The following is a 27098-nucleotide window of genomic DNA, read 5'->3' on the forward strand; positions in this document are numbered from 1 at the left end:
GAAAGGAAAGGAGAAGGAGGACGGCCAGCTGCCTAACCAGCTGTGACGCATCCTCACACCTGAGGGAAAATCCTGCCACAGTTTGTTTGACTAAGGAGAAACAAACTTCCGTGTTAAAAAGGTACAAATTACTTAAATATAGTTAGATCACAAAATGAAGTCAAAGTTTTAATGCAAACTTTTTTTTGTGCTATGAGGGAATTTATGTGTGGAAGTAGAAGAGAGTGAGAGAGAGAAAAAAGTATTCCTCCTTAGACTTTGTATCAAGTTTCTTCTCTTCTTTCCAATAATTCTGTCCTGGTTTCTGTTTGCTGTTTACTACTGCTATCTTTTCCGGTCGCTCCCCTCTACTCTTCACAGCCCCACGTGACTTTTTACTTCATGAAATTACCTTTACATTCTTCTGTTGTGTATTTTGTCTGCATTTGGATGCAATCTGATAAGCTGAACTTTCTCTAAGTTCTTCTGTTTTGACTTTGTCTGCTCGATTCCCTTTCAAAAAAATGAACTAAATCATCAGTGAATCTTCAGCCAGTGCATGTGAGTTCTTTATATAAAGCTGAAACAGTTTCAAGTGGAATTATTAGCAATCATTTTATTAACACAAATCAAGGATCCCTCAGGTTAACAACCAGAAAAACAGAAAATGTAGATGAAAACTTGAATTAAAGCTCAAATTCACTCATAGTCACTGTTTTGTGCACTAAACCAAATACATGAAAGTCTTTTTATTAGGTGCTTTGTAGAAAAGTGTTGAAAACATATACAAAAACACCCAGTACCAGGCAGGCCCACAGACCAGGACACATAATATTGCAGGGAACTGACTAGCTAGCCTCCTAAAAATTATATCCTATTTGTGACAATACTGCTTCATTACATTGTGTTAATCATTTATCATCATGTGTCTGACAGTTACTAATCAAAGAGGGTTTTAAATGTATATAGCTCCTATAAATGATGTTTTATAACTCTGAACTCCTGCATCATGTTGCAGAAGTATGAAAATAAACAGATATAATGTGACAGATATGTGAGACTGCTCTAACCAGCGGGAGTAGCCACGTCTTTCAGAGAGGTCGTGTCCTCATAGAAGATGTCTTCACCGTTGCCATTTCTTTTCTGCTGCTTTTGACAGTGACTTACAGTTCCTAGGACAGTTTTCAAACGTCGATCTAAAGCCGTAAGGTGGGGCTCTGCCAGAAGTGGGGCCACCTTGTGAAGGGGATCACGAGAAAGTGACGCTCTCATAACATTGCTTAAACGATAGTGAGGCAAAGACAGGAGACGCAGGCGTAGCCAAGTGGAGCGACGGATTCTGGAGAGACAGCAAAGTTTTAAGAAACAGAAGACAAATGGAAAAAGGAAGTTACTTTGGGATGTTTCGAAATTGCCAAATGACTGGGTAAGAGAATAGGATGAAGAAAAAGAAAGAGGAACAGCATCTGATGGTTAAGGTGCAATGTGATTGTTCTCTCACACTTTCTGAACTAAGCCAAGGAACTTTGTCCTGTCTCCAACCATCCACGACAGATGGCCCCGCCCCTCCCTGAGCCTGGTTCTGCTGGAGGTTTCTTCCTGTTAAAAGGGAGTTTTTCCTCCCCACTGTTGCCAATGCTTGCTCATAAGGGGTCGCCTTAATTGTAAATCTATTACTGTAGTCTTTATCCTTACAATATAAAGCACCATGAGGTGAATGCTGTCATGATTTGGTGCTATATAGATAAAACTGAACATAATATTAACCTGATGTGTGAGTAATCACTGCATGTATGTGATAGTCTAGTTTGTACCTGCAGCACTGTTTTAAGGGAGTTAAGATCGAAGGCTCATCTTTGGAGTGACGCCCAAACCTGCAAAAGAAGACAGATCCAGAGTCAGCTATGTCAAAGTTAGTCTGAGCAGCACCTCTGCCCAGTATATGAGCAACACATCCAGAACAGAAATACTCACGCCCTCCCGTTGTCAAGGTGTAGCAGAAAAGTATTATTGCCAAATTTCTCAAATGTTTCATAGTGGTGCCTGTCCATGTTACCTAAAGAGAGAAAGTAAAAGAAAGGATTTGCTTAATAATCGGTAACCAAACCTGAAACATTTTACATCCTGCATAAATATAAATATTCTGGCATAAACATCTTTATGCTTATGCCTACTGTGTGTACTTTTGTGCGTCTGCCATCTACAGATTGAGTCACATTTTATTCAGAAAAGTACTTTCAACTATTTCATCCAAAAGAAGACAGTGTGGAACTGAAATAATCACCTTATAAAAGTTTGTTAAATTCAGTTTTTTATCAGAACAAGAATGAAGAGACATGAAAGTGGAATTATAAATTTATTTGAAGGTTCACATAAAATCACAGGAGCATCAGTCCTCATAACATACTGTATACTACAATCTTTGCATCAGTTCATTTGACAATCACAGAAGATAAGGCAGCTGAGTACAGTCAGAGTCTGCTCACTAGTCTCACCCTTCTCAAACTACACAGAAGAGGATCTAGCTTGGTATGAAGGGGGACTTTTGTGATAACGTTAACATCAGCCAGTCCTGAGTTTCCACTCTCCAACCCTTCGTCCAGATAGAGTGGGCAGTGGTAGATTGGTACCTGAGGGGTAGTTAAGGGAACGACGCCTGCACAGCAAACATTCCTGTTATCCATTAAATATGAACTTTTACAGGGGGCTGTATCATGGGAACTGTTCGTGCTCCTGACTTGAGCTTTAACACAAAGAAGTGGCTCTGAGCAAGACTGCGGAGAGACTGTGTCCTGTAGGACTTGCAGTTGTGTATCCCATGATGCCCCTGTAAGTTCCAGGCCACACAAATACACAGCATCCAGAGGAAGTGAGACGGGGTATGTGCTGTAAGACAGAACCTGTGTGGACAAGAACATCAGAGCTTATTATCCTTACTAACATGTTTATTGGTAAGGAAATAAGTGTTTACTATAATTTTATTTGAATGCTTTACCTGGAACTGTAGAATTATATCAGTGATATATTTACGATTTACTTGAGCAGCCTCTCTCATCACTGCCACCAGCAGGCCTCTGGCGTTTTTAAAAGCAGATAGTCGATAAGCACCAGGTGGATCTGAAGCATCATAACGCCACAGATAAGCACTGAGCAACTCTGCCCTCCTCTCCAAGGCAGACAAGTCAGTGAGCTTGAGGAGGGAAGCGAAGGTCAGTGAGTACTGAACAGGCTGCTGCAGCTGTGAGAGGAGCAAGGACACCGAATCAATGAGATCATCCCACTCAGCCTGGAGGAAGTCCCGCACAGGACCGCGAGAAAGAGCTCCTGCATTTGTTACTGCACTTTCATTCTTGCTTGTGAGGTAGCGCTTCAGACCCTCCAGTCTGACTTTGGCATCGCTGAATGCTGGCAGCGTAGCAAGCTGCTTTTCTTGGGTGCGAAAACACCTTACTGATCGAAGGGGAGTTTGCGAGGTCCGTAGTAAAATGGTCATGTTGTAGCTGCTGATCTTGATTATCTCAGTCGTTATGTCAGCACTGAAGCCCAGCACCATGGGCTCGCTGATGTTTGCTGATTCCCAGAGACCATGCTCCACGACCTGCAGCTGTCCAGACAAATCTGAGGACATAAAACATCCCAAATCTATTTTCCACAGAACAGCCAACAGAAAACATTCTCACATACACACACACACACACACACACACACACACACACACACACACACACACACACACCAACTTTAAGTCTGAAATTCAGTCTCATTTTGGTGCAGTATTGATGCACCAGTACTCTGAGAGCTTTAAAGAAAAAATGGAACCATTGCTCATCAATCGTGCCATGTTAGTTAAATTGGTAGAAAACTGTTCAGTTACCAGAGTGACCAGAAGTTCTGACAAGTTTTGAAAGGATGTGCGGTCCGCTGTTCAAGTGACGTGAAACTGTAGTGAAGCAGGTCTCAGCAATGTTCTCCAACACCTCCAAATCTGCAGAGTCTGTCACATGGCCACCATACACTAGACTAACTACGAATGGAAAGCAAAAGTTAATTAATCGAGCAGTAACTGAATTAGGGGCCCGGTTTTATATTTTCATATTGCTTCACCTGCTAAATATTGCAAAACCTTAGTCTTGTCATGGCACAGATGGGCAACATGAATATATGCATCCACTAAAGCATGAAGGTCCTCCTGACTCCTTCAAAAAAACAAGAAAAAAATGTATACATTTATTTAGATTATAAATATTTAAACATCATACAACACCTCTACCTCTCCATCATAACGAATTTATACGATGCATATTTACTTCCTTACCAGTGATAGATTCTTCCTTGGCCTAAATACTTATAGGTCTGTCGCTGCACCAAGACAGAGTGAAAGATAGCGCAGCGGAGGAGTGACTTGTTGTCAGCCATGACAGCCGACTGTGGCTGACTGATGGATGCCACCTGTCGCAAAGAACAGCTCAGCTCCTCTTTCAGATCCCAGGAAGAATCACAGACCAGATGCAGAGCACACATTCGCACTGACGCTGTTTAAAAATAAAGACAGTCATTTCAATCATTATGATTATTACAACAAGAGCAGAACTAGAGTAGCTGTTTTTCTGAAAGCACATTTATAACACACATTTCCACCACGCCAGCCAATATTACACACTGGAAAAAGAGCATAGGAGAAACGAAATGTGTAAGTGCACCTTTGGTCACTGCCGACCTACATAAATCACTCTGAGACTAAAAACAAACCATATCATGGTCTTTGCAAAAGCTTCACTTTAGGAATCTTTTACATATACTTGTGGAAAATAGCTCTCCTTACACTGTAAAAAGTTGGAAGTGAACTAAAGTACAGAGTTACATTTTAATCTTCAAGCTGAATGGACCAACAGTGATGCTACTTTTAACAGTTGTTCACTGTCAAGACAAAAGTATGCTTCAGTATAACAAGATCTTTATTTCATAAATTAGGGTCACATTTAGAGTAAAATAGAACAGATGGAAATGAATATTTGAAAAAGCACATAATAGATCTACCTGGTATGAGGTGTGATGTGTTTTCTTGAGTTATAAACCACAATCGGAAGCAGGGGTGACTCAGACAAGGCTTCTCTGTATAATAGGATGAGGCACATAAGTAGGCAGAAGCATCCACAAACATAAAGACTGGACAAGTTCTAGAAATAAATTTAAACTGATTTTGATTTACCCCCTACCTTTGACTGAGGAGATTACATGACTGAGTTTAGCCACTACTTCATCATCCAGTTGTTCTAACAGATGACTGTTGTTAAACACCAACCAGTGGCCGTCATTAGCAGCTTTGTCCAGCATTGAAAGGAAGAGATTTCTGTCACAGAGAGCCCAAAAGGAAAGGACTTTCACCTGAACCTAAAGCATAGAAAGAAGTGCATCAAGCACTGTATTACAGGTGTAACTCTATAATAGCAGAAATTAAAAAACAAAACAAAACTGTGCTGTCACCTCTTTTTTTCCTGGTACACATTTGGCCAACTGGTTTATTAAACAAAGAGGCTCAATGCTTGTCTGCATATCTCTATTTGGATTGGGCAATGTAAGAATGATGGGCTCCTTATGTTTGACCAAATATAGTGAGAATGCCTCTGGGTTCCCAATGAGAGGGGCTTCAGTCTCTGTTTTCTTTTGAGGGAGGCAGAGTTGACAGGCATTTATGGCATCTGCTAGTCCCTCCAGGCAGTCGGGGATCATGGTCTTCCAGAGGAGAGCCCGCTGCAGCAAAGAGAGATGGCAGTGAGAACGACAGGGAACAGGCCCTAACACTGTAGAGGAAGGAAAGTGAAGGTACTCCTGCCATTGCTTCGGGGAAGCACAGAGTGAGGCAATTAGGCCTCTGAATGAAGGAATCTTTTCCAAGCGAAGTAGCTCTGAGTGGATAAGTGGGGAAATCCAGCTGGGAAGATCAGCGATGGCGGATGGTGAATCAGTCCCAGGATGCTGTGTGTCTCCAAGGCCTATGAGGAAGGCCAACCTCTCACCCTCAGAGCACAGCTGGTTGTGCTGGAGCAGGGCCAAAGACACAAGCAGCTTCAGAACAGCAGCATGGGTCTTGAAAAGACAAGGCCTGTATTGTACCAGCACTTTGACTACCATGGTGTTTATCAACTCTTGTATTATGCTCCCTGGAACTTTCCCTATTATCCTGTCCTTCCCAGTGAAAGCTTCTTGCATCACAGTGATGAAGCCATGTAGGGAGAAATAATAGGCAGGGGAAAGACTGGACACAGCCTGCAGGGTCTGGTAGAGGGCGGCACCCAGCCTCACTAAGTGGCGAGGCACTGCCAGCAGGGACTCATGGTGCTCCAGCTGCTCCCTCAGCTGCTTCACCTCATCCTGCAGCTTCTTCGTCACTTCTTGACAAACTTTTACACAGGGAAGAAAATCCGGGTCTTGCAGCAGGACAGTGTTAGACTGCAGGATGTAACCCATTAGAGCGTCCTAAGATGACAATCGGAAATAACTATTAAAATTTAACATAACAAAACTTTCAGGTAAGACTTAAAGCTGACATTGCAGTTTGACTGAAAAAAACATACAACCAACCTTAAAAATTCAGGACACAACTGGTGCAAAGTACAATACCAGTGATAAAATAGACAATAAAATCAGGACTAAATATTCTGCATGAATGTGTTCAGCTTATAACATGAACATGACATGATATAAAATGCACAATTTTCAGAAGAACTACAGCATAAGCAGGCTCCTTATATGGTCATGATGGATTGGGTTTTAAACTACTTTACATTCAATACTGTTTTGTTTAACACAAGGTAAGTCACTTGGCATCAGTATGATGCAAAAGGCTGGTCAAGTCACCTCCTCTGTGGCCAGTTTCTCCTGCAGCTCCTGTTTGTAATTCTGGAATTGCAAGTGTTGAATCAGCAGCTCCTCACACTCAGGCTGCGGCAGCTGTGTCAGCATCAGCTCTGGGATGTCTTCTGAGCTCAGAGAGAGGTCAACCACACGTACCTGAGCCAAGATAGATGGATGGATCCCTACAGAACAAGAACAAGACAACTGCTCTCTAAAAGTTTTCCAGAGAACTTCCAGAAGAGGATCTAGTTTACCCAGTCTCTATATTAACATTTGATGTTAACCATACAAATGTCTTTACTCATTTATTTTACTTGCTCTACAAATAAAATCAGGAATGAAATCTGGTGTAAAGTTAAATTGTTGCCACTAATCAAACTAACCACTGTTAAGTAGTCTAATCGGCAGACATGTGCTGAGGAAGAGGCAAAACTCAGGATGGACCATCTTAATAGGTGGATTTAATCCGGGAAAGTAACATCCAGCAGGACGTGACAACTTGGCCAGGAATTGAGGACTGGGCATTGCACGCTCCACATGAGTAACCAGTACTCTCAAACCTACAAACCAAAAGATTAAAAATGATTATTATGGTGAAAAAAAACACACTACCAGCTTTCACTTGTATTTTTCTTATGTCACCTTTCTCAGCAGCCTGGTCCAGCTTGTGCACCAGTTCCACGTCATCTCCACAAATTATCATCCCAAAATCTATTTCTTCCTCAAGCTTTGTGTTCTTTCCTGTTGAGTAGATATTTATCATGCACTGGTCCAATACAATTCAGACACTGTCTTACATGGAGTTGTGTGATTTAAAAATCATAAAAACATTTTTTGTATAGAAATAAAAAGGGTAACAAGCATGCAGTGGATAAAACAATCAGCCACAGCAATCAAACCACTAACAGGTGAAGTGAGTAACATTGCTTATCTTGTGTCACCTATGAAAGGATTATATTAGGAGTATATTAGGCAGAAAATAAGCAGTCAGTTCTTAAAACTGATGTGTCAGAAGTATAAAAACATGCATGTGTTACATTGTAACAAACAAACTGTGATGGCTAGATAAGTCTCCAGAAAAGCAAGTCTTGTGGGATGTTCACTCTACGCAGTACTTCCTGTTTGCTACTTCATATCAATGTTCTCCATGTGGATCCTTGTACACAAGCACCTACACTAGACACATGATTGTTGGAACTAAACAATAGAACAAGAGCAGAAGGGCTGGTCTGATGAATACCATTTACCATCTGGAGATGAGATGGCAGCATATTGAACTAAAAGAAGGTAGCAGGCCAGTAGAGTCTCTGCCTTCTCTGTGCAGTGCTGGAAGAGCTGCGATTGCATTCATGCAGATACTACTTTTACGCATTCTACCTACATAAACACTGTTTACACCATGTATGACCTTTCATGGCGACAGTCTTTCCTATTGCCTCTTTCAGCATGCTCATACAAAATGCTACATTTCAACAACTTTAACTTTGATGAATGTCCCAAAAGTGTTCAAGGTCTTGACTCATCCAATCTGATCAAACATCTGTGGGATTTGTTAAAACAGCAAGTGCAATTCATGGAGGTCCTATCTCACACGTTACACAATCTAATGGTCTTTTGCAAAGAAGCTAACGGATAATAGCACAGCACACCTTCAGAGGTTCTGTGGGGTCCATGCCTAAGTGAATCAATCCTGTTTTAACTAAGGACATTTTGTAAATGTAGGCACATACCTGGGATGAGCCTATTTTTAAATTTCATCTCCAGATGTTGCTGGCTGTCTGCTAGTAGAGGCCAGTGCTGGATGTAGGTACTTCTGTATCCACACAGCAACAGCTTAACCACCAGCCTGGCAGAGAGAGTGTCTTCAGTTTGCCACTCATTCATCCCTAATGCCTGACCCAAAGGCAACTGCAACCTCTCAGTTACAGGGATGGGAAAACCAAGAGATGAGGAACCAGATACAGTGTCTAGCTGTGTAAACAGAGAGGTTCTGGGGTCGTTGGGGTTTATGTCGATGCTTCCTGTCTGGCACAGAGTCCGCCACTTGCGCAGCAGTTCGGTGCGTATATCAGGTCCAAAAGGGCCTAAATACGAGATGATCGCAGCCAAGAGGAGGGCGTCTCCTGGCACGCTTTGACTACGTAACTCTGTGTCCTGGGCAGAAAACGGAGAAAAAATCATTTTCAATAAAGAAAAATACAAAAATAAGTATGTTAAATGTTCAAGTGATGCACAATGTTTGCTAATTACCTGAGCAGCAGCCCTCCAAACTTCACCATACGTCTCACACTGCCCAGCACATGCAGAAGCTTCTCGCTCTGCACTTTCAGCTTCGTGTAGCAGCATCAGTTGTTCCATCAGGTCATTTTGAACACACTGCAGATGAAGCTCAATGGCCTCCAGTGAGCTGTAGGCCTCCTGCTTGCGCTGCTCGGCTCGATTCAACCGACTTCTCGTCTCTGCAGCCTGCACCTCCAACTGCTGCTTTAGCAACACTCGCTGCTGAACACAGCAGTACTCATACACAGCCTGGACCCATCGACAGAGGGATTCGCAGGCCTTACTGACCTCTCGCACAGCCTCAGGCACAAACTGGGGACTGTGAACTATCTGTCCAAGCTGTTGCAGCTGTTCATTCGTCAGGTTGTAGCGGTCAAAATATTCCAGCTCCTGCACAAGGAGACGTTAGCAAGACAGTAAGATTAGAGCCTCAAAGCTACATTGACAAATAAACTGGAAGATAACTACACAAACTGATAAATGATGGCACAACATCAGATTTATTTTTACCCACTTGTGATACTCTATTTAATTCACTGACCACTGCAATCAGTGAAATCTATAAGAAATTTGCTGCAAGACATTTTTCTCCCCACCTGGAAAAAGTCTGCTTGGGAAAGAAGTTGTTTAGCACTTTCCCAGCCTGGTGGATGACTAAACAGCAAACAAATAGCATCCATGACTTGCACAACTCCCACAGGTGGGTCTCTGTAGTGGCGCACCTCCTGCACATCTGATGGATCCAAACACTTAAGAATCTGAAGGCCTGACAAGAATGCGGGTTTTATCTGGGGGGAAAAATTACATGTGAACCTAAAGTTCATTTTTGTGCAACACTACTATTAAATGTTCCCAGTTTTGTTCTGTCAAACTACCTCAAATGAATAAAAAAACTATTTTATAATGGGTGAAGAAATGCTTTCAATTATTTAAAGGATTTAGAGCCACTTATTGTAACAAAAAGAAAATAAGTTGACCTGTTTTTGAGCCTGATTAATCTGCTCTTCCAGGTAACACAGTTGTTGTTCCTCTGCAGCGCACTTCTCACAGGCTTCCTCAAACAGTTTCTTATGATCTTCTACAGCTTGAAGGAGCTCTTTCTCACACTGCAGGACAGAGAGGGGGGAGGCGTGGCGTGTATGTAGTTAAACAAATAATTTTTTGCTGCTGATGTGCTATAAACTGAATGTTGCACATTTAAACTGAAATATTAGCTGAGGTTACTTTAGCATAACATGTTCTTTAAAACTACATTTTTCCCTGATGTGTAGTATGTTCTTCACCCCCTCCATAAGCATTTGAAGTGTGATGAACAAACATATCTTTTAAATAACTTTTCAATGTGAATAACCTTGTGTAGCAGACAGTAAAACAGTACATGCTAAAGTTCTCCACTTTACCTGTTCTGTTTCAGAAACCATCTTCTGCACACTTATTAAGTGCTCTTTACGCTGCATGGATATGTTGTTCACTGCATCCAAACGAGACACAGCAGCTGCAATTCTAAAAAAATATATATATAAATATTATTGTGGACAAACATGGTCATTTCTGTTTAAAACATAACAGGATGTTAGCCTGCTGGTTTTGGTTACTGTGACTCATGTAGCTGTGTGACATTTTGTAGAGGATGTAGTCTGTGGTACAGTTGTGATATAAACTGGTGCTTTTTGTACCAACTATAAGTTGGCTTTAACAGGAAAAAAGGTGCTCACAGAAATATTTTCACAAATGTGTTGTTATATGTGCAGCAGGATATCAAACAATGGAGATAAAGGAAGGAAAAGAGGGAAACCTCCTGGTCTCAGAGGTACCTGTTGGCTTTGTCCTGGCACTGCTTGTGCAGGTGGCTGCAGAGGTAACCAAAGTGGGCAATGAACTCCATATAAGTCCGAGGACTGAAAGGCTGATTTCTTAGAAGGACAGAAGCATACTGGTATGCAGACCGATGGATCCCTGCCATAGCTACAGACAGGCTGGCCTCTGAGCTTTCTCGAACCACTTAATAAAAAAAAAAGGACAAAGGTAATGTCTCGCTACAGTCGAGAGAAAAACAGAAAAGCAGGGGTTTAGATTAATCCTGGTGTTGTGTCTCACTTTTACAGGGGCTTGTTTTGAGGCACTGAACAGCAACTTCCACCAAAGACTGGTTAGACCACGGCTGGTACACCTCTACACAACAGCTGTGCCTTAGGGCCTTGGCCATTTGTCCCTGTACAACAAGTAATGCTCAAATTAAATTAGGAATAAACCCTGAGCCAATTTGAAAAGTTGTTAGCTCTTTTGGCCACACTGCAAACTTTCAAAAGTAGTTTAGTATTTGACTTGGTTTTTTGGTATGAAATAGAGGCATAGGATTCAATGAAAATACTTACAACCCAGCTTTGGGCTTCATTTTTGGAAGGTATGTCAGTGCTTTCTGACATGCTGTATGGCATTAGCAGGAATACATGGATATTTCTGTGGACTTGACTCAAACGCCTTTGTTAAAAAACAAAAACAGTACATCTGGTTTAAATGTTTGCACACATTGGCTTAAAAACTGACTGCAAAACATTTTTTCCAATATATCCCTTCTTATAAACGTTTTATCCAAATCTACAGTATAACTGAGTGTTACATAAACATATACCATCACTTTACATACTGTATTTAAGTACATTTAAATTGACACTGACTATACCAAACGTATTTAGGTCTGTTTTGGGAGAGTTATGTGGTGATAACCTAGCTCTAACATGATGAGCAATAGATCAGCTACTTTTTCGTCTTACTTCTCAAACATCCAGTTGTCCATAAGATATCTTCGTGAGTATTTTGCTGCAGTCATTCTGGAAACAAGGTCCCTCAGCTCTTCCTCTGTGTAGCGTGCTGGACAGGCACCGTGAGCCATCAGTACCAGTAATTCTTCTCTGACAGACTGGCTGATTTCCTCATGGACCAGTATGATGACATTGATTCCATCTGACCTAGTCTGATTCCCAGCTTCTTTCAGGATTTCATGAAGATTATTTTCATTGCCAGCATGTATCTCTAGTAGCTCATAGCCTGTAAGGTGGGCAGCTAAACACACAGTGGTTTTGCGGCCTGTGCCCCTGTCTGAGCCAATCAGCACTCCGTGACCTCGAGGTAGCAGCAAAGCCCTGATAATGTGTAACAACTGACTCACCCTCTGTCTGTGTACAATGTATTTGGTTGTGATGCTGCGGTCAGGTCCTTCGCCTTCTTCTTTTCCGTCCGTGAGTACACACAGCTTTTGCACTAGGGTATCAAGGTCTTGCTCCTGATAAGAAGGGCTAAATTTAAAATACTGTTGTTCTTTTATCAATTTAAGGGCCTCAGAGAGATCAGGACCAAACGCAAGCCGTGCCATCGTGTCTTCCAGATGCTGAAGAATCTGTGGTTGCTGACGGATGTTTTCAGGTTTAGTTAATGCGCTGTGCAATTGGCTTTGCTGGTTTACACCTTTAGGCAGATCTACAGGGTCTGTATTTTCACCTGCTGGCTGACTGTCCCCATCAATTTCATTAGCCACTTTCATTCCATAGTGTGTTGCTGCTGTCTTGGCTATGAGTGACACAACAGTTTTTCTATCCTTCTCTGAGCACAATCTGTCACTGAAAGTACGCATGCACTCGTGCATCCACACCTGTACTATGTTGAGAACCGATGCTGGAGCAAAGCCTGGTTGTGAAACTTTCTTGTTCTCCTTGTTTGAGATTACAGAGCTCCATAGGTACATCCCCTGAAACACCTTCTGAAGATCACGATGGGAAAATATGAAATGAGGCCTCTGCACAGAGGGCTGAAATCTCTCACTTACTGCATGATACAGCTCATTAGTAGCAGTGACGATGCAAGATGACATATCCTCACCAATGTGCCTATTAAGTGGCATTTCATTGAGCCAGATTTTTAGCCAGGGAGAATAGATAGACATTAAAATGTCTGGGGATACGCCATCAAGCACAAAGATAGAAAACAGGCGTGAGAGCCGTGGGGATATAACACCGCTGTGGGAATGATCCAATCCAGATATACAGCATGCAGCCAGGTAGCTGATAGCTCCCGACTGTAACAACTTGGAGCTGTAGGTGTCAAACGTTAGAATCTCTCCTTTTGAAATACTCTGTCTTAGTGTCTCTAGAGCCATTGCAGACGTTCCAAAGACGTCTATGAACAACAATGACAGGCATAATGACAACATAAAGATTCACACTGTACAAAATCTGGTTCAAACTGAACATAAATTCTGTTATAAATTTTGTTACTCACCGCAGGGGGCTTCATGTAAATCATCAACAAACAAAAACAAGCGTGGCTGGTTTGCCATGAAGCCAGTAGTCTCTTTACAGTTCTTCTGGCATCTGATGCTTTTCAGTATAGTGTGAAAGTCTCTGGAGCTCAGAAGTGGACTCGCTGGTAGGTTAATGTGTGGCTTGTCAAAAGTCAGCACAGTCTGGCACAGTGTGGTTTTTCCAGAGCCAGGCTCTCCAGAAACCAAAACTGGCTGTTTTGCCTCCAGCATGAGGTTCAGGAGATATGTGTATTTCCTGTACTATGAAAAACATTTGAGACACCTGTAAATATTCAAAAGCAGCGACAAATACTGTATGTATTCTAAGTATAGTAGGCACAATGTTAAGTACAAACCATTGGAATGACAGAGCCTGTCGACAGCGTATTCTTGGGGCACATCTTAGTGTCGATACTAAAGAAGTGTTCATACACACTGACTTCAGCAGGGACCACAATTTTGTATCTGCAAGTAAGGAGCACTTGGCGGGCTAATAAATCAAACTGTGGCCAGTGGCTAAATAAAAACAGAAATATATGAAGAACGCTGGTTACAGAGAGTAACATTGACAGGCGGTAGTAGAACTCAGTATGTGTAAATATATAATGTGTGACCAAGTAAAAAAGTTTAATAAAAAAAAATCTTACCGAGAATGAAGGCGACCACCAAATCCCCAGATATAAGCCAAGAGAAAAATGTTTCTGCTGAGTTGCTCCTGCTTACTTTGGGCACCTGTGGCTGCTGGAGGCATATCTGGTAGAGGGGAAAGACATGACATTTTTGTAAGTGTAACATAATTATGCCATGCTTACAGGGTTTTACATTTGTGAGAAGTTATTTTACCTCTTGTGTCGATATGTGCCACTGACTCAGGTTTTTCTACTTCTTTCCCAAAATGTTGTAGGAGGGCATGCAAGATCCTGACAAATGACATGACTTCTTGCAGTCCGTATGTGGGGGCTTTGCAAGATTTTCTTTCAGTGTGGATTGCAGAGGTTAAACTCCTTTGCCCAAGCAAATGAAGGGTGCTAGAGAAAAGATCTTCAGCCAAGTGATTCCACATTTTCACAATTCTGTCATCTAGTTTGTATTTAAAGGATAGAGCATCTATTTCACTCTTCCACACAGACTTCCACAGATCATCTCCTGTGACATAAAGAAGGCTGCAGCGGGTCACTGCAGAGGGGCTTGCATTGCATAGGTCAGTGACTTCCATAAGGAGCTTTAGTTTTGACTGAGACAACAATGTCTCACCTGACGACAGACCCAGAAATCCATCCTGAGAACTGCACAGCATGGTTAGGAAATCTAACCAGCCGGGCTTCCCCACAGGCTCCCCATCCATTACCAGCCACTTCACCATTACTGTCTCATCAGTTTTCTTCTCATTGTTACAGAGTTTAAAGCTTGCATGCTCACGCCGTCCTGCATCTCGCAGCACCTTTGCCAGAGCTCCATCTATCCATCCTCTCTTTTCACAGAAGCAGCCAAATATCTCATCATGGGACATAGCGTTAGGAAATAAGACTAAAGTGTCAACAAAGCTCCAGTTTGAAAGAGATATCTTTTGATCTGCCTGTGGAGAGCCTGCTTTAATCGTATTGTCCTTGTCAAAAACCAACTCCACTGTCTTAGCAGCCAGGCTATTTAGTGCTCCAGTCAGAGCAGTGTAACAAGTGCTCTTTCCGCTCCCGGGGGGCCCTATAAGCATAACTGCCTGAGACAATTTCATGGTCTGGTAGAGTGTAAGAGCATTGCAAATGATGTCTGTGTCACAACAGAAGTGTTTTTGTTGTAATTCTTCTCTAAGTGCATCTTCAAGTTGGTTCTTTTCAGCTTCTTCAATAAATTGCTGGACAAGCGGAAACTGGCATGCTATAGGGAAAGCGTCTTTGAAAAGGATATAGAACTGTGAGGTGGCTTTCTTCTCGGGCAGCAATACAGAAAGAATGGCTCTGACAATCGCTTCCTCTTCCATTAAACTTTGTACAACCGTCAAATAACAACGGTGTGACTTTGGAGGCTTTTCAGTTTTCCTTCCGTCCTCCTTAAAAGGTTTGATAGGCTCATTTTGTGACGACATAAGATCAGTGTCAAGCGAATCTTTGGACTCTATTGAATTTTCTCGTTCTCTTACAACCTGCTGCAAATGTCTTTCAGAAGCTGAGATGATCTTTTGCAGGATAACAAGAAAGCAGCTGTGATTGTCAGAGAAAAGATCAGGTAGACAATGGGACTCTTGAGCCAGGCTAATGAGGGACACCAGACGTTGACTTAACAACATCGCGTCTGAAAAACCAATGGAAGTCAGCATTACTTCTGCCATTATCCTGTAATCTGGACGTGTTAATGCAACAGATCTTGTAGCAAATCGCAGACTTTCAGGAACTCTGGATATATTTCCTTTCGATGAGATGGCAACACATCCATAGCTGAGGCTGGCAGAAATGTGTTTTCCTCCAAGTGTCATGTGACATTCTGACTCAGTAGCATTTGTGAACCCCGCGACCCCATCAGAAATGTTTATCTCTGTCTCACAACTCAGCCTCTCCTTTTTATTTCTTCTTAACATGTTGAAGGACTGCTGTATGTCAACTAGATGCTGTCCTAGTATCGACAGATCACTGTGTGTTAGCAAGTCCACAGAGTTCAACACAAGCCATGCACCTGCCTGAAGGGCCCCAACCAACACCCGCTGAATAACACGAGGCACCATGCTTGGATAACACTGTTTTAGGACAACCTGTCGCCCCAGTGCTTTTCCTAACTGGATCACAGTATTTTTTTTTCCAGACATGGAAGGGCCACCCACAGAACAACATCTGTAGGTTGTCAGAGCAATGAGAATCCCTAGTATTGCCCGGTCTGTGCAAGGGGTATGCACCATCTCCCACTCTTCTGGGCCAGAGTATTCAAAGTTGTACTGGATTTGATGGCCCAAAATATCCACAAAGCATGTTGGATCATTATTCTCCTCTGAGTTAATATAATATTTCATACAACTGAGCCATTCAAAAGATGACTCCCGCGCACACGGAACATCCATGAGTCGATGTAGCTGCTCTGCATGATCCATTGTCAGCTGCAGTAAAGCACGCAGGCACATCATTGTGTACTTGGAAACCTGAGTTCCACTTTTAGACCCTGTGACTCCATCTCTTATATAATGGCTAAGGTCTTTCAGCTTTGCGGAGATATGTGCCTTTATGGTGCTGAACTTCACTGAGCTTGATTCTTGGAAAGCTTGTAGAACAACACTGCACCACATTGCCTTCTCCACCACCAGAAGGGACTGAAGAGGATATTCAGAAAGCAGGCCCAGCACAGCTACTGCACTGGGGAGCTGGTTGTCTCTAGCTTTCGTGTCACTTGGGAAATTTTGACTGGATGGTTCGAGCTGTTTTCTCACAACAGCACACTGTGTCAGAAGCTGTACCATGGTCAACTTTAATTGTTTCTCAAAGTTACAAAACCACTTCAAGGCGTCTGCATTTGGTTCTAAAGGAGACTGAAAGGCAACATGTTCTTGGAAGCTGCCAAAAACACCCATCACCTTCATCTGCCTTTGGCACTCAGATATAGAATCACCATCTCTTGGTATTTTACAGTCAATTTCAAGCAAATGAACCCCTTTAAAGCATTTTTGCACAAAGGGTTGAAATTCAAAAGGTGTTGGGTCCAAAGAGAGTATCTGCATCACTTCCCCTTCACTCAAAAACCAGAATCTGGGACACTCTTCACAGAGGTCATCAAGAAGATCTGACATTTGTTTTGAAATGACTTCCATTGCAGACAAACCATTAAGAAGAACCTGGCAAAGGCTATCACCACAAAACCTGCCATTTGTTTCAGTGGAAACTAAGTTCAACACACGGGGTTCGTTTGATATAGAGGTCATCATTATCTCGAATGTCTCATCAACTGGTTGAAAATGCTTCAGCTATAAAAAAAAAAAAAATTAAAAATCATCATTAATCAAACACACTGACTTCCTCAACTGTCATACATGACAGGTTTAAGGCACAGGAACTTACCAGGTCCATTCTTTGAGTATGGAAAAATGTCCCACCAAGCACGTTGGTTAGGAAGGCCCACATTTGCTGATATCTTTCAAGTAAAGCAAGCAGCCGCTCTACAAATATTTGAAGGGAAAATAATTCTTACAAGTCTGTTTGACCTTTTTATGGACTTTAAGATAAATTCTTTACTCTCTTAATCTTTAAAAAAAATTTTTAGATAAAATTAGTTGCCGCTTTACCAAGTTCTTGTAGTGTTTGAATCCAGTGTTCCAGTGGTAGCCTGAACTCAACACTGTATGGGGACTTTAACATTGTAGACAGCATCATCAAACTGTTCTCAATCTCAGCAAAGTATACTCCCAGATCTGAGTGAGGAAACACAAAGCAAATGTAAGCAACACGTAAGCTGAATATACCACTTACACATTTCCTCCAAGCAGGGCAGCCAGAAGGTAATTCAAAAATGATGCTTACAATGACTAGAGCCTCACCTATAGTAACTCTGGGATCACTGGGGTGTTTCCTGTCAGTTAGCACATTTAGAAGGGTGCCTTCTGTGGCCTTCCCCTTCTTTGTTAATCCAGTGTGTTTGCACTGTGTTTCCACGCAAAGGGGAGCAAATACATCCAACTGAAAGAGTTTGCCTTCCCATCTCTGACAAAGCTTTTGGAAGGTTTGCTTCATGTCACACTCCCTTTGTGCACATCTGCATATCTGACAAAATAAAAACACAGCGTCTTATATCAGATTCAATATGCGTGTTTTCAAAAGCACCTATTTCAGCAGACTGTTTGCCTGTTATTTCCCTTTAGCAGAACTGCCAAAGCTGCTCTAGTTAAAACCTCTCTCGTGTTTTACCTTGTCAATCAGATTCTGATGACTTTCAAATTGTTGAGACATGAGATCAGCAACAGTCACATTCTTCTCTGATTTATATTTTAGGCCCAGGTCTGCGAAAGAGAACATATATTTCAGTTCTATTATATTTACTGTGATTTAAGAAGTATGGAAGTGCTTTAGAATAGGCACACTCTCTGACCTCCTAAAATGGCTCTCCAGTGTTTTTCTTTCAGTGTGGGGCTCTGCAGCTTGGCCAGGACTAAAAGTTGATGGCTTATGTTTTCCAGAGATCCTAAAATCTCCTGCAGCACTGCATCACTGGCAGGTATGGTGGTTGTTAAAGATTGAGCCTGCTCCTTCCACTTTGCAATTTTATCCTGAGCTTCAGAGACCACAACCTGACAGAAAAATGCATGTGTTAGTTGTTTGTGGGCAATATTTATACCTCAGGGTTTGCTTATAATAACAAAACATTATTTATACATCTATACAGTTTCAATAACAGTAGATATAATTTATGTATGTACAATGCTTAATACATTTATTTGATGACCTATTATAAAAACAGAAAAACATGTCTTGTGTCAAAAACTAAAAAAAACGATTTCACGGCTCTACTTAATCATACCTAAATTTTAGGCACCACGCTGGACTTTTTTAATTAATTAACAAAATTAATCAAGCATAACATTCAACCACTAATTCTTATGTTCAGGAATGCCAGCAAATAAGCGTAATTTGACATCTAGATCAAAAATAATAATTTGATTTACTATTTATTTGTAAAACATCAGATTAAAAAATTCACATATAACATTAATTATATTTTAGCAGTAAAAGTATCATTTTGATTAATGAGCTTGCACATACTGGTGGATTAACCAGTACAGAAGCATCAAAAAGGACTTTAGCCATTATGTACATAGCATAGCCGTGGCCTTGCATGAAGGTATCATGGGGTAAGCTGTGATTGACATACCCCATTGCAATTTTTTTGTCCATAGAAATAAAAGATGTCATCTCATTAACATGAGAGGCGGTTCCTGACTCTGAATATGTTTAACAGAGAAAAAGATTTATTTCATGTTACCTCACTAAAAAGCATTGGCTTCCATTCTTCCAGCCATGTAGTATACACTGCTACCAGTTCCCACAAGTCTTTGCGGGCTACGACCTTCTGAACATCTGTGGTCAATACGGTGAGATCTATTGTATGTTCTAATAGGAAGCAGAACAGAGAGAATAAACATGCTTTTTGTAAGCACCTGTTTGTTTAATCTTTACCAAACCAAACCTTTCAATCCTTCAAATATTCAAAATATAGCTTCAACTCACCTCCCATCTCTTGACTGTTCCTACTAAGCAGTTCCAGCTTTGCACTGAGAGTGTTTACATGCATGCACATGTAGTTCAGTTTGGACATCATCTCTTTGGCATTTTGGCCAGGATCAAGGAAGGGTCCAGATGTAGAGTCAGAGACGATATTTTTAAGGTCACAGAACAGAAATGAGAACATTGTGTCCAGTGCTTTAGCCATTGAAGGATGATGGCGGCAAACAAGGTCGTCTGCTTCCTTCAACAGGGGAATAAAGCAATTCCACAAGTTCAGCATCTAAATATAAAACACAAACGGAAGCACGAGGCGTTACCTGAGCACACTCACATCCCATGTAAAGCTATTATACACTTAATACTGTGGTTATTTATAGCGTATTTGCCATTTCTTTGCATTCAGACCTTTTCTTCCACAGTCAGCTCCGCCTCTGTCATATTCCTATAGTTCATGCAAATCGTGTTTTGAAGAGAGTGAATGTACTCCAAATGTTTCTGTTTGTCAGGCAAGACCTTCACAAATTCCCTCACCTGTCAAAGGAAAAAATTTGATTGACATTTTGATTTATAATTTTGCTTAAATAGAATTTAACGACAGACAGAGAGAGAGAGAGAGAGAGAGCGAGAGAGAGAGACTAGGGTTCTTCACTACTGCGCCTTCAAAAAGCAGCATGTAGATCTTAATGCAGTAAGCATCACCTGGATAAAGGAATCTAAATTCAGAACACATTTACCCTGACAAAGCAGTCTTTGATGTAAATAATTTAGCTGAAGTCAAGAGACAAGACAAGAAGTGCCTCCAGAGGATGTGAATGTTCTGACCACCATCCTTCTTTGGGTACAACACAAAAAAGTAGCATAAAGTCTTTACTGAGGACTTTTTTTCTCCTTCCCTTAAAAAGTTATGTTTTTTCCTATATTTTATCATAGTCTACACTTTTTTGCAAATAAGTAATTTTAAAAAGTTTCTGTACCCTAAGAGCATATTTTGAGAAGTCACGCAAGTCTTGGGGTGCTGCCTTGAGTTCAGCAGTAGCTCCCTCCAAATATGATATGAGGCTCTCTGACTCCATCCTTATCTGCTCAACTAGTTGCTCTTGCACTTCCTCTTCGATGAACCTCAGCCGTTGCCCTGGAGAAACACAGGGAGAGACGAGGAGGGCATTTATCATGAAGAACAAAGCGTAAGTAATGAATTTATCTACCGAGGGACAGAACATTAAAGCACTTCACGATTTTAAAAAGTCACGGAACAATTAGTTCCTCCTTTTTGAAGCTATGCTGAATTGACCAAAGAAAGGTCCTTGTATATGAATGTATTTGAATCTTCAAGCTACACTCAAGATACAGTTTCCATTTCATTCAATGAAGACATACCTAGAGCTTCCTTTGTGTGGGTGCAGTGGATGACGAACAGCTGATTGGAGGAAGAAAATGATGAGTCAGCTGCACTGATTCTTTCAGCCCAGTTGCGCACCTTCCTAATGTTCTCCTCGTACACTGACGCAGGCCGACCCCTCATGGATTCCAAAGAGACTCGACTCCACTGACAAATAAACAAATGGATCTGCACCATCCATGCGTAGCTGTCATACAGCTGTTGGATCTCTAGTTCGACTTCCTGTCCAGAAAAAAACAAAATACCTGTATAAATGTAATTTGTTTGAAAGTGACACTTGAACTTGAAAGTAACAGTCTTGCCTGCATGATCCTAGACTGCTCCTTCTCAACTTCTTTTGTGATGTCATTGATGCTGATGTGCCACTCTAGCTGGCTTTTGGAGAGAGGAGAGTAGCAACCATGCACCATGTTGCCTTGCACCACTGGAAAAGCTACTTTAGGCAGTGTCTGCCAGCAAGCTGACATGTCTCCCAGAAACTGACTAGTGTTCCCATCAGTGTTTTTGTCCACTGTGAATGAAAAAAAGAAAAAAAAATCTGTGACACATTTAGACCAGGCCCAGGCACATTTTCACATCAATACTGAGGGTTTATATCAGAAGGAGCTCATATAAAGGAAACATTAAGAGCCGTAACACTCCAATACAAAAGGTCATACCTGTATTTACAGAAGGGTTAATACAGCTGAAGACATGGTTTAAATCCTGAGCAGAGATTAACACATCTTTGCTGACCTCAAGGAAAAACCCGCAGTCATCACATTTCTACAAGTAATGAAAGCTGATGTGAGACAAACTCGTGGCTGCTGCTTGTTTTCATAAAGAAAACACTGATGTGATTATACTATGCATAATTGTTTGATGTGAAGTAAACACAAGCAGACAGTCTCAAAGGCCAAATTAAAATCAGACTTATTCACAGAACATAGAGCGAGAGAAACAATTATTTGACCCCCTGCTGACATTGAAGTTTGCTTATTCACAAAGAAATGAACGGTATCTAATTTTTATGGTAGTTTTATTTTAATGGAGAGAGACAGAATATCAACCTCAACAAAATCCAGAAAAAACAAATTACATAGAAGTTAAAGTATTCTGTATGTTATTGAGTTAAATAACTATTTTCTGCCTTAAAACGCAGCCCTCATGGCACACAGATCACAACCAATCAATCAAAGCACATCACTTACATTCCTGTCATGGTCCTCCAGTCCTCCTGTGCTGGCTCATTCATTTCCTCTCGCTCCTCTCTGCAATTTCTATCTCTCCTTTCTCTGTGTGTGAGTGCATGTGTGTGTCTGTGTGTATGACTAACCACACCTTGGGTTTCAGTGGCATGTTTCTCCCCTGCTTTCTGCCCTTCAGGTCAGCGCAACTGAGTTGATTAATTCCCATGTTGGTAATCGTGTGATCAGTATTGATCAGCTGTTCACTACTTAGGATGGAGGACCTTCATTTGTCGCCTGATCATTAAACTGGAAACAGAGAAGTTGGCTCACCTGCTTGTTCTTCTCTGCGTACTTTCAGAGTGAGTTACTGCGAGAGACAGAATTCCTGTGGTGAAATATTCTGCGGACCTGTCTGAACCAGAGCTTAGGAATCAGTAACTGGAAATCCTTCTGTTGTCACATTCCAATGTTATCTCAATTTAATTCCTCCGAGTCTGCATCTTGAGTCTAATCAGTCCATTAGTTATGACAAATCCAACTTCCCTACCACAATGGGCAAGGCCAAAGAGCTGTGAAAAGACGTCAGGGACAAGACTGTAGACTTGTGAAGTTGATCATGAGAAAGGTGGTGGATCTGCCCAAAACTACATCATAGGAGCTTGTTAATGATCAAACATTAGTCAAACACTACACAGCAATAGAGCAATAGTAATTGAGATCTTGAAGGCACGTGTATAGGCCTATCTTAAGTTTGCCAGTAAACATCTAAATGATTCAGAGAAGGTTTGAAAGTGCTGCAGTCAAATGAAACCAAAATCAAGGTCTTTGTGTTTGGAAAAAGAAAAATGTTGCCTATAATCCAAAGAATCCCCAGAGTCAAGCACACAGGTGAAGACACAATATTTTGGGCTGTTTTTATTTGCTTGCTTTGGAGCAGGATGACTTCCCCACATTGAGGGGAGAACGGATTGAGCTATGTACTGTAGATCTTGGATGAGAACCTCTTTTCCACAGTCAGAACACTGAAGATGGGTCATTTCAGCATAACAATGACCCAAAACATACCACCAAGACAACACTGAAGTGGCTAGCGAAAAGTACATTAAGATGATGGAGGGGCCTTGCCAGTCTCCAGACCCAATCTTGTAGAAAATCTGTTGGAGGAGCTGAAGATTCGAGTTACCAAGCAGCAGCAAAAAAACCTAAAGGATTTAAAGAGATGTGTGCAAACCTGGTGACCAAGTAGAAGAAACGTGTTACCGCTGTTCTTCTTCACCAAGTATGAAGTTGTATTTTGCTTGATGATCGAATGCTTATTTTATTCAGTGATTTTCAAATCAAGTTATAACTTTTCTGTAATGTTTTTTGTCTGGATTTTGTGTTGATATTCTGTCTCTCTCCATTAAAATGAAACAACCATAAAAATTTGAAACTGTTCATTTCTTTGGAAGTGACCAAACTTACAAATTCAGCAGAGGATCAAATAATTATTTCCCCCACTGTACATGATTATGTTGCAGAAATGAAAACAAAATCACAAAAAAGGAAAACTGCTCCTGTGTATGCATGCATACACTGCTGAAACGTGTGAATTACCTGAATAATAGAGTCTCCTACAGTGAGAAGTGCTTGGCTCACTGCTTCTTTGAACAGATGTATTGGCGGCTCCACCGTCAGCCGATTATCAGCACTGAAACGCAGCTCGGTGTGGAAGAGAGAGCACTTTGTCAGTTCCTTCCTCTAACAAATGAAAATACACATGAAGATAATTTCATTAAATATAACTTCATTGTGATTTTACTTCATCTAACACATCATCTGTTACTTCATGCAGCAGTGGTGCTCCACAGTTATTGTAGGTTTATATCAGTAATTCCTCTGGTTATTGTTTGAGAACAGTAAACAATGAAAATACTGGGTGAAAGAGAAAAATAAAGACTTGTACAGCTAAAATCAACATTTTTTCCAACCACAAACAGAGTTAATAAGAGTTCCTTTTAAACCTTTAATAGATCGAGAAATGAAATAGCATCTTCTAGTATGACTGTCACGAGACTCTGCACAATCATCTGATGCACAAGAGCTGCAAAATTTCCCAATTTCTTCAAGGTGCTTTCAGACTGGGCCAACTCTTTCTTCAGCTTGCGCTGATGAGCCATGAGCAAATGCATAGGTTTGTGGAAGCTCTTTGGATCGTTAGCAAGTTTTAAGTGTAGCTGCAGCTCCTGGTGTTTCTTATAGCTGTCTTCTTTCACCTGAGGATATAAAATTGTCTTTAGAGATCATTTGATTTAAAAAAAAGGCTTTGTTCTCCCTTATGATGAAACCATAAAAGTTGACTGTCGTGTAGTACCATATGTAGGATGAGAGTGTGATACTGTGATAACTTCTCCAATATCTGCAGACACTCTTGATTCTTGCTTATCAGTATGTTCTTGAATTCCATCAATGTGTAGCCTTCACAGACATCCAGAGGCATCCAGTGGGTCTCTTTTAGTTCTTCAATTACTCTGTCAAAGATATTTTATTGTTGAAAATCTGAACCTGTCTCAAAGTTGACGACTTTAGACTGTGGTTGGCTTTAACTCACCCTTTTAATAGATGCAGGGCATTCCTGAACTGAGGTACAGCTATGAGCAGCATGTCCTCCAGATTCTTGCTCCGGCGCTGAAAAATTCTCTTGCGCGTGTTTTGATGCCACCTGGGGAAAAAAAAAATTCAAAGGAAACAATAAATGTAAAGAAAAAAGGAAATAGTTTATACACTGAGTTATGCAAAAGGTATAAAATTAACATTTATTACCAGAAAAAAGCTTTCTGCAGTCTAAAGTCCCTGAAAAATGCAATTTTCTGCAAATCTGTCCACAGCACATACTGTCTATACCACTCTGCCAGACTGACAGTTCCACCAATACCCGTCTGGGTAACATGCAGGACAGTTTTAGGGGTGAAGATATAGTGCTCAGGACCAGCTTCACTGGAGTGGACAACTCGCAGGTCATAGGGTCTAACAACAAAGAGGACATGCGGCAGTGGATTTATGGTTTGACAAGGGAAGATTTACCAAACTGTGAAACTCAACTCAAGTGTTAAAAATCCTTTACCTGTAAGCATCCCCATCCACTGTTTTGAGGTAATAAATCTCATATTCTCCCAGGTCTCTTTTCTGAAACAAAGTTTGAACAACTTCTGCACCAGTGAGGGGAGACATACTTGGTTTGGTAGCCCTCCCATGTTTCAAGGTTGCTATCTTTTTATCCTTGCAAGCTTTGGCTGTTTTTGATTCACTTTTTTCCTCAATACTGAAAAAATAAAACACAAGAAATTCATTTAGGGGTTTCTCTCATTTACAGGAAGTGTGACAACTATTTTATTTGTTGATGCCATAAATTATAACTATCTTTAACATAAATGCTATCTGGAATGACACTTACACCCAACAAATACTGTATTGAAAAGTATCACAACAGCCAAAATCTAATTATCCGTAAGTATTATTATGTACCTCTGTGTTGTCGACTGAGTAATTCTAACAGGGATTTCCGTCCCTAGTGTTGAGGCCATTAATCGAGGTCCTTCTTTCCATTTTGTCTCACCTATAGCTATCCCAGGTCCTACTTTAGCAATAACATGAGGCAACTCTGCCAATGACAAACATCCATCAGAGGGGACATTTTTGAGCAGAGAGGAACAACTGAACAGGGGCTTGGCTGCAGAAGCTGATAAGACACGAAAGGGCTCCGGGCACAGAGGTGGTAAAGTCACTTTAGGAGAGTGAGTCTTTTTCTTCGCCTTGTGACCAGGCCTAGCAACATCTTTACCACGGCTCTGAGACGATCCATCACGGGATCTTTCCTGTGAGGCGTCAGCAAACATGCTGATCTCCCAGGAATACCATCAGCAGATCTTGTGTCACAAACCAGTGTTAATCATGCAATAGGACTTACTCTGGAATTTCTGAGGAGGGGGACAAATAGGTAAATTTAGCCTGAATCACAAACACCATACTGGCACAGTATATAAACCCTGCATTTTTAACTAAGCTTTAAAACTGTAGACAGAAGTACTGCATATGAAATTGTATGCAGACTGTAAGAAGCAAACACAATTTTAGGTAGTGATTAGCTTTAAAGTACTACTACTTATACTTCTTTCTAGTTAAACCAGTTCCACATTCACACAGATGTTCATTCAGAGCTTTTCATTGATCAAATAAAAAAGAATTCTGTACAGAATAGCAGAGGAATGATTGAGACGACACTACAATACGTTTAAAAATTCGGACTTTCTGATAAAATTGAGGAAGTCTCTCAAATTTAAATCGAGTAAAATCACTGTCTAGTGCAAGTACATCCAACACAAACAAACACACAAAGAGACTCTTGGCTACAGTATATATTTCGCTGGTTTAGGCAGATCGTGCAGTTGAAAATGACATTTTATCCTTTCAAATAAGCATAAGGAGACGAGCCTCAAATAAGCTAAAGCCGGGCTCCGCTAGCAAGTTGCTAAACTTGTTATAAAAAGTTAACAGATACTTTAGTAAACCAAAGACGTAGTCCGTACCCAAGTTTACAGTGAAGCTCAGCGTTTACACAACTAGAAAGCAGCGGGCGTTAGCTTCGAAGCTCAAAAAACTACTTTTAATAAACCAAATATTAAACTAAGAACTAACAAATACTTCGGCGAGTCTTACCTGTGAAGTTGACACTACTAAGGCTCGTTGCCACAGTAACGCACAGACGCTTACGCTGGTCTGCAGAGTTGGTGGGTCTGATTGAGAAAGTCAAGTACGCCGAGTTTAAACTTATCGTGGTGACCTTTAACCTCGCTGCTTTTCGGCATAATAATTTAGCAGCAGGAAACAATGTATGACATTTTTTTATGTTTTTAGGTGGCAGAACGTTTATTAAGTGTCTTATAAAAGCT

The 27098-nt window shown here is 41.1% G+C and overlaps 2 protein-coding genes across 5 annotated transcripts in view; both read right to left on the reverse strand.

Moving 5' to 3' along the window:
* Positions 1 to 581: 581 nt before the first annotated feature.
* The window catches only part of LOC116312598 (extracellular serine/threonine protein kinase FAM20C-like), a 35565-nt gene continuing 9048 nt past the window's right edge, over positions 582 to 27098 (reverse strand). For all 3 annotated transcript variants that reach the window (XM_039613674.1, XM_031730057.2, XM_039613675.1), the window contains exons 9-11: positions 1954 to 2035; positions 1794 to 1853; positions 582 to 1318 (exon numbers count right to left, since the gene is read on the reverse strand). In XM_039613674.1, coding sequence (XP_039469608.1) covers positions 1045 to 1318; positions 1794 to 1853; positions 1954 to 2035 — 416 coding nt within the window. In that variant the 3' untranslated portion in view covers positions 582 to 1044. The remainder of the gene's footprint in view (positions 1319 to 1793; positions 1854 to 1953; positions 2036 to 27098) is intronic.
* Positions 2323 to 27020, reverse strand: LOC116312601 (dynein heavy chain domain-containing protein 1). Of its 2 annotated transcripts, XM_039613672.1 has the most exons (44): positions 26866 to 27020; positions 25675 to 26126; positions 25274 to 25471; positions 24973 to 25176; positions 24761 to 24871; positions 24524 to 24680; positions 24174 to 24425; positions 23767 to 23910; positions 21661 to 21766; positions 21304 to 21512; positions 20980 to 21223; positions 20577 to 20734; positions 20008 to 20133; positions 19606 to 19882; positions 19361 to 19488; positions 18470 to 18668; positions 18289 to 18380; positions 17922 to 18144; positions 17670 to 17795; positions 17446 to 17543; positions 14255 to 17351; positions 14059 to 14164; positions 13768 to 13927; positions 13390 to 13672; positions 11889 to 13287; positions 11490 to 11595; positions 11212 to 11326; positions 10929 to 11115; positions 10515 to 10617; positions 10092 to 10220; positions 9711 to 9902; positions 9085 to 9504; positions 8565 to 8988; positions 7477 to 7575; positions 7218 to 7394; positions 6838 to 7016; positions 5464 to 6456; positions 5196 to 5370; positions 5017 to 5091; positions 4295 to 4511; positions 4084 to 4175; positions 3854 to 4003; positions 2975 to 3597; positions 2323 to 2879 (listed from the first exon to the last, which is right to left on the reverse strand). In XM_039613672.1, the coding sequence occupies exons 2-44, from the start codon at positions 26043 to 26045 to the stop codon at positions 2451 to 2453; spliced, it is 13353 nt and encodes a 4450-aa protein (XP_039469606.1). In that variant the 5' UTR covers positions 26046 to 26126; positions 26866 to 27020; the 3' UTR covers positions 2323 to 2450. The 2 variants fall into 2 exon arrangements, with proteins under 2 accessions (XP_039469606.1, XP_039469607.1); XM_039613673.1 differs by lacking the exons at positions 24973 to 25176; positions 25274 to 25471; positions 25675 to 26126.

This window comes from Oreochromis aureus, linkage group 6 (genome assembly GCF_013358895.1).
Source record: "Oreochromis aureus strain Israel breed Guangdong linkage group 6, ZZ_aureus, whole genome shotgun sequence".
Classification (NCBI taxonomy): domain Eukaryota; kingdom Metazoa; phylum Chordata; class Actinopteri; order Cichliformes; family Cichlidae; genus Oreochromis; species Oreochromis aureus.